A 15328-nucleotide genomic window follows, 5' to 3' on the forward strand; every position below is an offset into this window, starting at 1 on the left:
TTCTGTACCTGGTGTCCTTGTCTAGCTTTGTTTGATTACCTGATGTATCTCAGCTGCTCGTTTACCTGTGTGTGTATATATTGTCCTCAGTTGTCTTCAGGCTTGGTCACGTCCTTGTATTGTCTGCATTGTCTGTGTTGAGTGTTCTGTGCCTTCCCTGCCCTTTTGGGTTATGTTTTGTTTGGTTTTGGAGTATTTTCCCGTTTGGACAATTGCTGCTGAGCTCCCAGCACAAGCCTGGCTTTTGGTGTTATTAAATCCTCATTTGAACTGCATCCTCCTCACCTGATTCTGCATTTGGGTCCACACGTCTCTGCTCTCTGACTGCACTCAGCCTTTTCGCATGACTGACATACATGATCTGTATGTAAAGATTCTATTAGATGTTCGTCCCACCAGGTTTTGCTATGGTGACTGAGTGGAACCTATACTTCACTACAATACAGAGCAATAGGCTCGATGACACTGTCAAATATTTATTGGAAATTATAAAATCTTCTCTTGATTGCAATTTAGAGCTCTTCAAGCTTTTTGTTTTAGTGCATTTACTGTCATGTTGGTGCTGTTATGGTTATATCAAGACAAGTATAACTCATTCTATGTTCGCTTATATAATTATTTATGGTAAACTGGTAAATATGGGGTGTTTTTGAAAAATCATGACATTAGTTATCTTCATATCATCTTCTGACAAGAATTTTCTGCTATGTCAAGCTGTTGCTGTAGTCCTTGTTCAGTGGGAGACAGTAGAACAAGGTCATCAACATAAAACAGACACTTTGGTCTGTATTAAAGAGTATTTCTGGTATTTTCTAGTATTGCTTAAATGACTCATAGGTTTTGGAATTGGTCCAGTAGATCGCTTCAGCCAACAGCTCGGACATGGGCTGCAACGGCCGCAATGTAATCCAACAAACAAAAAGCATGTTCTTTTTTAACAAAAAGGTCTGATTTTTTCCAAGAATGTATTTAGAATAATAAAGAAATGTTAATTATTGTATATTATAATCTATAGTGTATGTAGTTTATGTTCTGTGTCCTTCTCTTCACGCATTTACACCAATAGGGCCCCATTGTATGTGTCGGTTTAAAGTGCTGGCTGTACTAGTTACTTGTTAGGGTCTGGTGACATGAGAAGGTGAAGTCAATAGTCAAACAACCTACTTTTATGATAAGATAACAGTCTTCAGCAAATATAAATACAGTTGTTTTGTGATTGACCTCATTAATGATACATAGCTGACAAAGCTTTTGGATTTTTAATTTCCTATTCAATTTCCGCCTATAATTCGTGTACAAGTGTTGAAATTTCAAGCCTTTTAAAGTTAGGAAAAAACATGCTTGTGCTTTGGTTCTACCTCGGGTATCATGAAAACTAAAGCCTTTTGGGTTGATATGTTCCTATAGTATATAGTAAAAACTATAACTGTAGTCATCAGGTCAATACCATTGGCTTGCGCTTTTAACCATGTTTTCTGGAATGCGTTGATTGAAAGACATCTAGTCATTCAAATAACGAAAGTGTGAGGTAATGGAGAGTTCATTATATCAAAATAAGCCATGGATAAATTGTTAGGATTCCAGCACTGCATCAACTTACAAATCTATGAACACTATTGATTCTGTGTCAGATAGATTTTGTGTTGGTTTATGAAAGTAGTGTTTGAAAATAGAACCCATAAATACTAGAAATATTAACTTCACTACAAGTGCACTCATTGTGGGGACAAAACCCCAAAATTTGTTCTATTATTTCACCACATTTAGGGAGTAGTCCTGCGGTTTTTGGAATAACATATTCTGCTCATGCAGGAACACAAATAAACTGTGTGGTCACAAACATCCTGAGTGGAGGTGAACAGTTGCAATTGATAGCCTACCTGATTCATCCTAGCAAAGATGAATGGCGGTAGGAACGGTGCGTGTGAAACTGGCTGCAAAAACCAAGTCCCTTTCTCTTTTTATGAATGAATGCTGAGTCCCCGTGACCCAGTCAGCCAATGAGCGGCAAGGACCTGCACCACCTTGCAGCTCTGCAGCAACAAGAGGTCACTACACTTCAGCGTGAAGAGAGGGAGGACAACAGCGACAGCCTGCAGCAGAGCCAGTCGGATCAGCAAGGGCCAATACGCACATACAGAGGCATAGCAGAAGGGCTCGCTCTTTAAACGACAGATCGCAATGCCGCTAAAAAATGGCAACACCGTGGCCGTGGAGAGGCGCGTCGATCTGGCCTCGCTCTTCTGCATGATCGGGCGGCATGGTCCCGCCGTGGCTCTGGCTGTAATAGCGATGTTATCCGTGCTGGCGGGATTCATCATCTACCGGTCCGTGAGGGGGAAGCGGAGGAAGGCCACAGCCGCTGCCGCCGACGGTGACAGCCAGAGCCCCGGAGCGGAGAGAGACACATCGGTGATCCGGCCGAGCCCGGAGGAAACACAAAGCTCCGTGGAGTCAACAGGTAAAAAAATATCCACAATAATGTGACCAGGCAGTAGGCCACTGCTGTCTACAGGTATCGGGATTCACAAGTCAAGTCACTATAGGAATAAATTTTGTGATCGAGGAGGAATATTATAGCACTGTAGGAAAGACAATTTCAGAGGGACATCATAAACTTAAAAGTAGGGCCTATAATGGGGTAATGCTGCTGATAATGTTAGTGTATTCAGCCTGGGTAACGTTACAGTATCATTAGGAGATATAAATAGGCCATCACAATGTATTCAACAGCCATTATTAGCTCTGGGCCATTAGCAAAGGCTGACCTCATATATAGCCAACTGATCCAAATAGATTTTTAAAGGATGGATGAAGTAATACAAATATTGGGTTGACATTCCACGTAGGCCTACATTAACTGCAGTCCTATACTTAAGTACACATTTGTACTACTTGTACTTTACACATTTGTACTACTTTGTGCCCATGCTTCTGTATACTACCTTACTACAATTCTTTACTTTTACTACTTTATATATATGGCAGCTGGAGTTACTGGTTACTTTCCAGACTGAGATTTTACTTACAACCAAACATTTAAGGAGCTCTTAAAATTGGATGCATGGTTGAAAATGTGATGTAATAAAATAACACTCACAGGAACCAATTTTTCTGAATTATAAGTTACTTGATACTGTGACTGATAAGTGCATTTAGATAGTAATACTATATATTGTACTCAGCCACACTGAGATAAATCAACTAAAAGCGTGTACAAGACTGGCCAGGTCAATTAAGACCTTAAATGGAGGAGATGCTGTACAGCCAACAAACAATTGCTGATAGCGGTGATATCCTGTGATTAGATCTTCTGCTGTTCTACCATTTAACAAAGTACAAAGGTGGAAAAGACAAAGTTAAAAATACCTTACCTGTTCTGTTTTTTTTTTTTTGTCTTTCCTTTGTAAACCAGTAAAGATACTTGTCAAATATACATTCACCATTTTAATTAAATGTTTGTAAGTTAATTAACACTGACCTCTCATGTTATTCATGTCATTGTGTCAGACAAAATCAGAATCAAAAAGTTTGTGTGTGTGTATATGAGATAGATAGATATCAGAGTAAAAATATAAAACAAAAGAAAATATAAAGGAGTGTGGATATGTACAATATTTACATAGTTAAAGGAATTGTTGTGGTGAACAGTAATAATGAATAAATAGCAGCAGAACTGCAGCAGAGAATATTGCATATTAAGTATTTAAGCAGGTAGTATTGCAAAAAAAAACAGATAATAACGTCCAGTTTAAAACTAAGTGTCCATGTGTCAGACACTTAGAGGGAGGAGTTATAAAGTTTGATGGTCACAGGCAGGAATGACTTCTTGTGGCGCTCTGTGGTGCATTTTGGGGAAGTCTTGCACCGAAAGTGCTCCTGTGTTTAAGCAGTACGTCATGGAGTTGGTGGGAGACACTGTCCAAGATGACATGTAGCTTAGACAGCATCCTCCTCTGTGACACCACCAACAGAGAGTCCAGCTCCATCCCCACAGAGTCACTGGCCTTGTGGATCAGTTTGTTGAGCCTGTTAGCGTCCGCTACCCTCAAACTGCTGCCCCAGCTTGCAACAGCAAACAGGATGGCACTGGTCACCACAGACACAGAGGGGGGTCTCCCAGGAAGAGAGTAGTGGGCTTGGAGGTGTTTAGAGGGCAGACAGCGGCTGAGTTAGTGGGGGGATGGGCTGGAGCCATAGTATCAAACCTGTTAAAGGACAGATTAAGTTCTGTCTAAGCTGCCTTCAACTCCTCTGCTGCCAGTCGGTCTGAAGCCAGTGATGTTCCTCATGGCGCTCCAGATGTCCCTCATGTTGTTCGGCTGGAGTTTATGCTCCAGCTTCCTCCTGTACTTAGCCTCCCTGATCTTCACCTTTAGGTCCCCCTGAATCGTCTTCACCTCCTCCTATTACCATCTCTGTAAGCCCTCCTCTTAGCATTCAGGATGTCCTTGATGTCCTTTGTTACCCACGGTTTGTTGTTTGGGTAACAATGGACAGTTTTTGCTGGGACAATGCAATCCACACAGAAGTTAATGCAGTCTGTGATACACTCAGTAAGCCCATCTATGTCCTCTCCATGTGGCATTCCTGAAGTGTCTCATAGGCCTCCTCCGACCATCTCCACACTCTCCTTGTGGTCGCAGGCTGCCTTTTCACCAGAGGCACATAGCAGGGATTGATGTAAACCAGATTGTGGTCTGACCTGCCCAGGGGGGGGAGGGGGAAGAGCTGTATGTATGCATCATTAACGTTAGCATATACTGCGTTCCATTTATCTTGGAAGTCGGAGGTCGGAGCTGGGAATGACGTCACACCCGAGTTGACAGCGTTCCAGTTAACGAGTCGGAAAACCACGCTCAGCCAGCTGTTGTTTACAACTAGCCAGGTTAGCTATTGATACGACGGTTGATTAAAAGATGTCAAATGGAACGCACCAATACAGTAGGTTCAGGGTCCTCTCCTCTCTAGTATGGGGGGAAAAAAGGAATACAACCTAGAAATTAATCAAAAATAACCTCAATACATTATAAATTATACAATTTATTTTAAGTGTTCTTACTGTTTAACATATGGACTTTTCAACCTTATATTTTGTTGTGACTTTAGACACGAGTGCGGAGGATGTTGATCTGATTCAGAGTGATCTCAAAATCAGGCACCGCCGTACTGCTGCTGCTGTTGACAAGAAACATGCACCTTATTCTCCTCCGAAGAGGGACATCCAAGTACCAGACAACAAGCAAACCACTTCAGGTGATACAGAGGAAATGGCGGCTGTGCGGGTCTCTAATGAAGTAGCAGAGGCATTTGCAGAAGAGGCCAATCAGTGCCTGCAAAGTGATACTTACACTGTGGCTGAAATGGCGGTCGAGGCTCCTGTTGACTGCCACCAGGACGCAATTGATGATGATAGCTACTTGAAGGAGTCTGAGACGATTAATGATGAGAACCACAAGAAGAAAGAGGAGGTAAGCAGCCATTTGTCTCTATGGTATATATGCAAACTACAGAGAAATTAAAACATCATCCGTCACAATTACTCCATTAGGTTAAAAGCTGAAATGCCATTTCAGAGGCATGAACAAATATGCTAAATTCAATAGTCCCTTTCTCTATTGATGGGTGAAGTACGAGTGTGACTGTATGAACCTCAAGCCCCACTACAGTATATTTAACAATAAATTATATAACTGCGTAATTTGAATGCTGCAGTTCTTTGTGGCTTTTAAGCCTATTTCATCTCATTGCATTGGTTTTATGCCACATATACTGGTTCAGTCTCACTTTGCTCTGAACAAAAGTCTGTGCAGTGCACCACTGACCCTACACCAAATGGCAATCAGACAAAGTTATTGACCAGCTGATGAGGAAAGTGGAACAGCTAGCAGTTAAAGGGTCTAGTAATTTGTTTGAACATAGCTAGGGTAGGTAGGTAATATTGGACTTTAATTCATCAGGTGGCCAGAAACACAACTCTAAATGAATGCTAATGTTGGATGTGTAAATAGGCAACTGTTAGTTATGGCTAACAGTTGGTTAGTTAATCAATGAATGTAGCTTTAAAGGTCCAGTGTGTAATATTTAGGAGGATCTATTGACATAAATGCAATAAAATATACATAACTATGTTTTCAGTGGTGTATTAAAGACCTTACATAATGAACCGTTACGTTTTCATTACCTTTAGAATGAGCCATTTCTACATACACCGTGGGTCCCCCTTATATGGAAGCCATGTTGTGCCACCATGTTTCTACAGTAGCCCAAACGAACAAACTGCTCAATAGATAGCGTTTTGTCACTACATTGAATACATACAAAGAAGAATAAGTAGTAGAAGTAGTAGTAGTAGTCATCGTCTGGTTCGTTATAAGCAAGAAGAGAAGTGAAATTTGGACAAATAGAGGGACACATTATTTCGCACAAGAGCCGACAGAGCTTGTTGGCCATTTTAGTTTCTCCTACGTGCTTGCAAAGGGAGAGGGGAGCTGAGTCGTTAGATGCAATTCGCAAACCCTCACCACTAGATGCCACTAAAACTTACACACTCAAGCTATAAAGAAATAGTTTGACAGCCAGGGAACAGTTAGCTTAGCACAAAGACGAGGCTCTGTCCAAAGGTAACAAAATCAACCTACCAGCACCTCTTAAACTCCCTGATAAACATGGTATTTTGTATTTGCTTAATGCGTGAAAAAATTATGTGTAAAATAAACAATTGACCCTTTGCTAAGCCACGTCCCCCTTAGTTACTGTTGCTAAGTCTGACAAACAGTCAGACCTGTCGGACTCAGCATGGTGCTGACACTGTCTATTACTGCTCTCCCTGGAGAAATATTGTTAATTTTTGGAAAACAAAAAAGACTACAGAGAAACCAGGACATGTCTGTCCGCAGGCCTCTTTGATCCAGTTATACTCTGGACCCACTTGCGCGTTTACAGGTGGACAGAGGTTCCTGCAAATAACTCAGGCACGAGATTTAAGACCACTTCCTTCACTCTGTTCAATCTCACTCCCATTATCTTTTCACTCAATAACCTACTAAGTTCCCACTGTGTAAATATTTAATTAAAAGCAGTGGTAAAAAGCTAAAAACAAAGAAAAAGAAAACAAGACAGTAAAAGTTACAGTGCAGTGTAACTTATCAATCTACTAGTTAAAGGCAGTGGTAAAAATAAAAATCTTAAATATTTAATTAAAAGCAATGGTAAAAAGAAAAGTCTTTAGTCTTGATTTAAAAGAACTGACAGTTTCAGCAGACCTGGGGACAGAAAGCAGACCCACCCCAGGTGACCTGAGAGGTCTGGATGGTTCATAAGGAAGCAGAAGATCAGAAATGCATTTTGGCCCTAAACCATTTAGTGCTTTATAAACAGAATTTTGAAATCAATTATTTTACATACAGGAAGCCAATGTAAAGACCTCAGAACTGGAGTGATGTGATCCACCTTTTTGTTCTTAGTGAGGACTCAAGCAGCTGCCTTCTGAATCAGCTGCAGCTGTCTGATGGATTTCTTAGGGAGCCCTGTAAGGACACTGTTACAGTAGTCGAGTCGATTGAAGATAAATGCATGGATAAGCTTTTCCAGGTCCTGCTGAGACATAAGTCCTTTAATCCTTTGATATATTCTTCAGGTGATAGTAGGCTGACTTTGTAATTGTCTTAATGTGGCTCCTCAAATTCAGGTCTGAGTCCATGACTACACCAAGATTTCTGGCTTGATTTGTGGTTCTTAACATTACAGATTGAAGTTGAGCGCTGACTTTCAATCGTTCCTCCCTGGCTCCAAAAAAAATAACTATAATAATAATAATAATAATTATCTTTGCTTAATTGAAGAAAATTCTGTCACATCCAACCGTTGACCTGCTCAATACAGTTACTCAGCACTTGTATGGGATTGTAGTCCCCTGGTGAAATGGTTATGTAAATCTGTGTGTCATCTGCATAATTATGGTAATGTATTTTGTTGTTTTTTCATAATCTGAGCCAGTTAATGTTAAACAAAAGAGGTCCCAGAATGGAGCCTTGGGGAACTCTACATCATTTTTGTCAGCTCAGATGTGTAATTACCTATAGACACAAAGTAGTCCCTGTCCTTTTAAGTAGGATTCAAACCAGTTTAGTACTGTGCCAGAAAGTCCAACCCAGTTTTCAACTCTGTCTAGTAATATGTTGTGGTCAACCGTGTTGAATGCAGCACTGAGATCAAATAATACTAAGACTGAAATTCTGCCACTGTCAGTGTTTAAATGGATGTCATTGAAGACCTTAACAAGAGCTGTCTCAGTGCTGTGGTGTGGTTGAAAACCTGACTGGAAGACATCAAACCAGTTATTTAGTGCCAAGAAAGCACTAAGCTGTTGAAAAACAGCCTTTTCAATTGATTAAAAATGGGAGACTTGATATGGGCCTATAATTGCTCATGTTGACAATTTGTAGTAGATCTGAGGCCATGCATTTAGACACATATTTTTTGAAAAAACCTGTTGGCAGACTGGGGTGAGGACCCAAATGCAGACAATGGCAAGGCGAGAGGATGCAGTTTATGGTTATTTATTAATTCAAAAACTAAACTGAAACAAGCTTACATGGAGCTCGATTCAAAGTCCAAACAAAGATAATCCAAAAACACAGGGAAAACAGAGTACAAGGCGGAACACTCAACAAGACGCACAAGGACGTGACAAAGACTGGAGACACAAGCAGGCATACATATTCACAGGGACTAACGAGCAGGGCGGGAGCAACACAGGAGAGCGGGATCAGGGCTAACGAGGCAGGCCGAGAGTATGGAAAACAGACAGGCAGAGAGACAGTAGGGGGGAACAGAGACACTTACAGATGCAAGACACCATATATTAACAACAAGGACCACAGGCTGAAGCAAAGACAAAACAGAACTCAGATAGACATGGGCAAAATAACACATAAGAACACAGAGCAGAAGTAAACACTAAGACATTAACTAATGTGCAGGGCTAAGAACTAAGACACGAGACAAGACCGATACTAAGTAACTTAAGGATGCAGATGAATAATAATGAACAAGGCTACACAGAATACACAGAACCAAAAATGGACTTAAACAGGAAACATGAACACAAAACCCACATTCCTAACAGTCTCATGCTGTATGAATTCTTTTTAAGTGGACACAGGGACAAGACATATCCTGTTACTGGCATGGAGGCACTGATTGCTTGTCTAATTGTTTGAATTTTGTCTGTGAAAGGTCAATTTATGGCTATTCTCATGGTGAGAACAAGACTCAAGGAAATCACTCCCCCCCCCCTTTCAAGTATAGTACAGCACATAACCCCACGTGAAGCCATAATTTGTCATTTTTACAACTGACATATAATGTGATAGTTATACTCTTTTTACAATTTACATTTTTAAATTAGCATGCATTTGCTAGGTTATTTAAACGCGGAAAAATCCACTAAAAATAAGCATTTGACTCTTTTCCCGTGGCCAGTAGATGAGTTTGCCTTTCTGTTTTTTTTCATATGTGTCAGGTTTGATGTTGTGAACGCTTTCATTATTTTTAGCTGTACCGCAACAGCAGGGGGTAGTGCTACACAGTGGAATTGATTGAGCTGCTAGGCGCCGTGCAGACTGGTAAAATGGATCTGTAGCGCCTCTTTTTATCCACGGGTTGGTCCTCCTGTTGGTGTCAGCACAGTGGTTAAACAGCACCCCGCTGGGCAGGTGTTTGTGTGGTCTAAAATAAGTCATAAAGTCGGATATAAAGTCACACAGCTGAAATTGGCGTGTCATGTTCCTATTGCTGCCGATCGGAGCTGGAGGTGATAGATACTAGTGACTTCTTCAGAGTCCTTTGACCCGGGAATGAATGCCAACAGACACGAGTGGTGTGGACCTTCTCATCTAACTCTCAGCAAGAAAGTTGATTTCCCAATTTGTCTGAACTATTTCTTTAAGGATTTGGAGAACCAACCCAGTGGGACTATTTCTCTCCCACTTACAAATCCATTTCCCTTAGACCTAATTCTCTCTGCGGTTTCAGAGTAGCACAGACTATTAGATCAGCCACCTCCAATTTGTCTGGTATATACTTACTACTTACTAATATTATGTCTTGTATGTATCTTGTATCTACTCTCTGACAAAGTTAGAACAGAAGATATTAACTTTCTATTCATGTTTCTAGGTGTTAGAAGCAGAATGCCAGGAAGAAAAGGATGTGACCACAGACATGGACATTTCTGGCAAGAAAACCAGGCAAGAGGCGGAAACCTTTGTGTGCTCTTTGATCAATCCGGTGTGCTCCAAACAAACCCCTCATATGGGTGAAAAGGTTGATGATGACAGACTACAAGATAATAAAACAACACTGGAGGCAAACAGTGTGGAGTCCAACTTGGAAGAGCCTGTCATTCACATTGAAGATGTACCTGTCTCTTGCATCTGTTATGGCAAAGATGAGGAGTTTGAGGGAGAGAATCCAGATATTATGGATTGCAGTAGTTATTCTGACCAAAAGAAAAGTGAGCATAAGGAGGCAAAAGAAGAGTGTACAGACTACCATCGAACTGCTCAACAAGCTGAGATATGGTCCTCAACATTTGAACAAGAATCAAACCTGCCATCTACACAGCCCCCAATTCGGGATAGAGATTTGGATGAAGAAGGTGGTATAGCTGGTGAAGATGTAGAGCACTTGAACAAACGTGCTGCTGTCAGTTTTGATGAGCACTCATCACAGTTAGACATGCAAGAAGTGGATATTGAAAAAAATGTGGAAAGTGGTCTTGGATGTAAAAAAGAGGACGGTGTTCTTTACGATGGTGTTGATCAAGTGAAAGAGAAAGGGCTGACTAGTGACAACATTGTTGCCAGTAGTGAAGAATTTGAAGGTTCAAGTGTGGCACCCAGTCCTGCTCTGCTCTGTTTGAGCATGCCCTTGAAGATTGATAATAATGACAACGGTCTTTCAGGTATCACCTCTGATGCAAAAGCTCTAATTTCAGACAAAGCAGGTTTCTCTGACTTGTCAACGCAGAGTCAACAACCACAGAAAGAAAATAAGATAGATCCATCTCTGGATGAAGACACTGATTCTACTGTTCTTGACCCTCAAATGCCACCACATGAGACAGAAAATCAGCCTGATAACAATGAAAACAGCACAACCATAGTGTTGGCTGAAGACTACATTGACTCTCATGTTCAATCTTGCAACAAAGACCAGCACAGTTCCAAAATGATAAATAACGTTTTTGACAAGGCGAGTGTTGCTGTTGATCCTGATAATGTTGATAATGCTAGCAATAATGGACTTTTAATATCGGAACAAATATATCATCCAGATATGTTGTGTGGCTCCCAGACCCCACAAAGTGACAACATGGAAAATAGTTTTTCTGAAGTTACTGGTGTTGCTGCTCCTGTCATGCCTGATAACATAAGCCCTCCAATGTGTCAAATTCACCTGACGTATTTTGAGCAAAGTGAGCAGATGGATAATGACATGTCATCTTATGGTATTGGTAAAGAGAGTGGGATTTCAAGCATGGCTGTCAGCCCTGATTTGCAAGATACTAGTAATGAGTTTGACGTGATCGTTCAGAGTGATCTACAATCTGAGGGGCAAACAGAGGCTCCAAACAGCCTCTTCGCTGATGATGTAGCGATATCTGTCATTAATGACGATAGAGCAGGTATGGTGTTTGAGCCTTACCCATCATGTGACTCCCATCCACACTACAGTGAGAACACAGATTGGACTAATTATGAATCATTTGCAGCCAACGAAGACATTTTTGGCCATGAGGTTGAGGATTGTTACCAGAAAGAAATGGATCAGTTTATGGCACAGATTACAGTCAAAGTTCCTAGCGTTACAGATGAGCTGAAAACACAGACAGACGTGAAAGCTGTTGTTGAGGTCATAGAGATTGAAGAGAAGAAGGCAGGCATAAGTGTTGAAAAGAAAGAGGTGTCAAAAGCAGAGAAGGAGAAAGAAGAGGACTATGAAAAGACTGAAATAAGTATCATGGAGGCGACAATGGACAATAACGAATGGATCACGGATAGTAACTACCAAGTCCTTCCCTGGATGAATCTTTCTGCCCAAGACCACACAAACAACAACCAGCTCCCCACTGAGTGCCAATACAGCTCTGCTGTAACAGACACCACTTATATAGATGCAACAGATATCCCACCTTCCACTGAAGTCAAACAAACCAGCACTGTTTCCCTTGACGAAAACACGGAAAATAACAAAAAGGTTGTGGCAGTCCAGCCCATGCCCCAGAACGTCAACGTGACATTCCGTATCCATTATGTCACCCACTCACCACACCAGATGGTGGCTGTCACAGGGGACCGGCAGGAGCTGGGGAATTGGAAGGGATTCATCCCGCTAGAGAGAGCCATGGATGGGCTCTGGACCACGGTGGTCAGCCTACCTGCAGAGAACCATGTGGAGTGGAAGTTTGTGCTGGTGGACAAGGGTGAGATATGTCGCTGGGAGGAATGTGGCAACCGCCTCCTTGATACAGGCTACGGGGATGACCTACTTGTGCACAAATTGTGGGGATTCTTGTAAGAGGTGAAGTGAGAGAAGATTGAGAGGGGAACGTACAGTAAGCTATCATATGTGATACTGGAAATGATAAGTCAAGTTTATTTGTACAGCCCTTCACAAGACCCACACAAGGATACAGCAAATTAAAATGACACTTAAAACTCAATTATACTGTATCATATCATAGATATGTCCTAGTAAGCATTGATCTGGTACATCTGGGGGTCAAAAGACATCAGGAGGTCTAGGTTAAAATTGTTTTTTTAGATGTCAAGGTTACATAACACACTGATTCCAGCTTTTGAAATTGGAATATGTCTCTATTTTCTCTGTTTTATGTAATTGTAAAGGTTTTGCGTGTTAGTCAGACAAACAAGAAATTTAAAAATGCCACCTTAGGCTTTCAGAACTTGGGCATTTAATACCTGCAAATTTCCCACATCATGATTACTGGCATGAAACAGTCAGCTAATGGGACTTTTGCTAAAGGATTGCCCTCTAATAGCCAGTGACTGAGTGGATCCTTCAGGGAAGTGGAAAAAATTGCCATAAATAGACAGAAGCATTACATAAAACATCTTTATTTATGATTATGCAAATTGCACCTCTTTAAAAGTAGGTGATTTAATGGTAATGTAAGTGTTTAATTTGTATAAATGGAGACTTTATTATACTGTCCATATGCTGCTTGAATACTCCTCAACAATCTATGAGAATAAATGCACATAGTTCACTTTTCCTACAGCAATAATCAAAGCAATAATTGTTCTGTATACTATCAGGTACTACTTTGTGTTTACCACTAAACTGTGATATAGTTGTAACTTTGATGCTGCTTTTATCTCATGGGACGGTGTGCATGCAAGATTGTCTCATTGTTGTTCTATTAATGTGCCTTTTTTAACGTGATTTTTCTATTAATGTGTTATAATTCATCAAAACAGTGTGACTTGTCTTTGTAAAACAGCTTTGCTGGCCATCATTTTCATTGTTTCACAGCAACTTTTATTGAATTACATAAATGTATGTTAATGATTTTCTCAAAACTGATGCTGTCAGTTTAAGTTTCAGTTCTTAACCAGAGTAGAACATTTATATCTCAGATCATATCAGATTATCTTAGTATGCAATACTGTGATGATAATGCTACTCTTGAATGTCATTAAGGCGGACTTGGTTACCAAATAAACAAATCTGTCATATCTGTGGATATATTTCTTGTACATGTTAGTTAATTCAAAATCATCATGATAAATCATGATATATGTGAAGAGTTTTGTTACAATATGAGTTATACATATTTTGGGGAAGGACAAAAAGTGTCTTGCACACAAAGTTATAGATAACGTGACAATTAATTTTCAGTTATTGGAAGTATTTTAGTAGACCAGATCATTTGATGTGCAAAAGTCAAACCAGATTTTTCTGTCTACTCTTAAAATGGTATCAATCAAAGGCTCATGAGGAAATGTTAACTTCAGTCAACTACTTTATTAATTGGTCCACTCATTTTCTTATTTTCCACCAGCAACTCTCTGAAAGTACAGCTTGTTTGTGACAGGACGGTTTTGTGACGATTAAAGCACTCTTACATTGTCTCATAGAGAAAAGATTTTATTTATATACTTTATGTCTAGACAAGGGAGGTTGCGATCTATTTGTGAAGAGAGGCGTGATCTCTGTGATTGGTAATTCAGTATGGCAGGTCCACTGTATTATTTTTTAATACTACAAATGACACACTGTTGCTGTCTACATTTGTGTGAATCATTAACTGCTTTTGCAACAAACAAATAGCCTAACAACAAACAGATTCAGTCTTACAGGGTCTTGTGAGTTCTCTCAAAAACGATGCCTTAATTGTGTGCCTTGACCTTGTTTTGAGTCCAGCTGGATCAGAGATGGCTCATGCTGGGAAAGCATCATTAGCAAGCGTATTTTCATGCCAGCTTGTCAGCTCCACTCAGCTCCGGCCTGAAGGTGACTCCACTGTTTCTGAAAAGATGGTGCTCTTCATCTTCCAGTTCAGGAACCCTGGAAGGTCACACGTAGCATGCATGAATGCAGTGTTTTGCCTGTCCTCTAAATGATTAATCTGCACTAGAGGGAGTGGCAAGGTTTTGTGAGGTTATTTCAGAGGATTAAACCTTATGTGAGCTGTGCTAAAATAAGGAGGGGAGATGCATTATGGGAAGAAAGAATGATTTCTTTTCATCTGAAAATTTGATGTTAAAGGTTCATTGACAGTCCAACAAATTGAAGAATTCAGTAAGGCATGGATAGTAATTACTCACAAAGGACTTTTGAAAGAATAATCATTGACATCGGCAAGCAAACAAGAAGGCTTAGTACAAATAAAACAAGCACACAACAGCCATTAAATGTAAAAAAAAATATATATGAAATTGTAAAAACAAAAAAACAAAACACAAGAATGTGACACAAATTTTGCCAGCCTAATAGTAATCAGAAGAACTAACATGCTCCCCATGTTGACCTGCCACTGTGTGCCATCTGCATGTAAAAGTGACATGTGAAATGTGATCCCTGCTGTGGTTCCACATTTGGAAGTCCCCAACATCCTGAAGTGACCAACTCTAATGGGAGTCTCCCCTCGGGTATTGAACCCTGAACCTTTGCAGGATTATCACCATGCACCTCTTAGCCAAACAAGTCCTCAGGGACTCATTTGACTCACCTCAAATGGGGTCAACAGATCTCTGGCCAACGTGTAAGTTGTGTGATTTCTGGTGTCTTATCTATT

The 15328-nt window shown here is 40.5% G+C and overlaps 1 protein-coding gene across 1 annotated transcript; it reads left to right on the forward strand.

Annotated features, from left to right (window-relative positions):
* The first annotated feature begins 2086 nt into the window (after positions 1 to 2086).
* On the forward strand, positions 2087 to 13766 carry stbd1 (starch binding domain 1). The gene is made up of 3 exons (XM_046067779.1): positions 2087 to 2461; positions 5110 to 5471; positions 10183 to 13766. Exons 1-3 carry the CDS (start codon positions 2182 to 2184, stop codon positions 12583 to 12585), a joined length of 3045 nt encoding a protein of 1014 aa, XP_045923735.1. The 5' UTR covers positions 2087 to 2181; the 3' UTR covers positions 12586 to 13766.
* The last annotated feature ends 1562 nt before the right edge of the window (positions 13767 to 15328 follow it).

The sequence above is a fragment of the Micropterus dolomieu genome, linkage group LG13 (assembly GCF_021292245.1).
Source record: "Micropterus dolomieu isolate WLL.071019.BEF.003 ecotype Adirondacks linkage group LG13, ASM2129224v1, whole genome shotgun sequence".
In the NCBI taxonomy this organism is placed as follows: Eukaryota; Metazoa; Chordata; class Actinopteri; order Centrarchiformes; family Centrarchidae; genus Micropterus; species Micropterus dolomieu.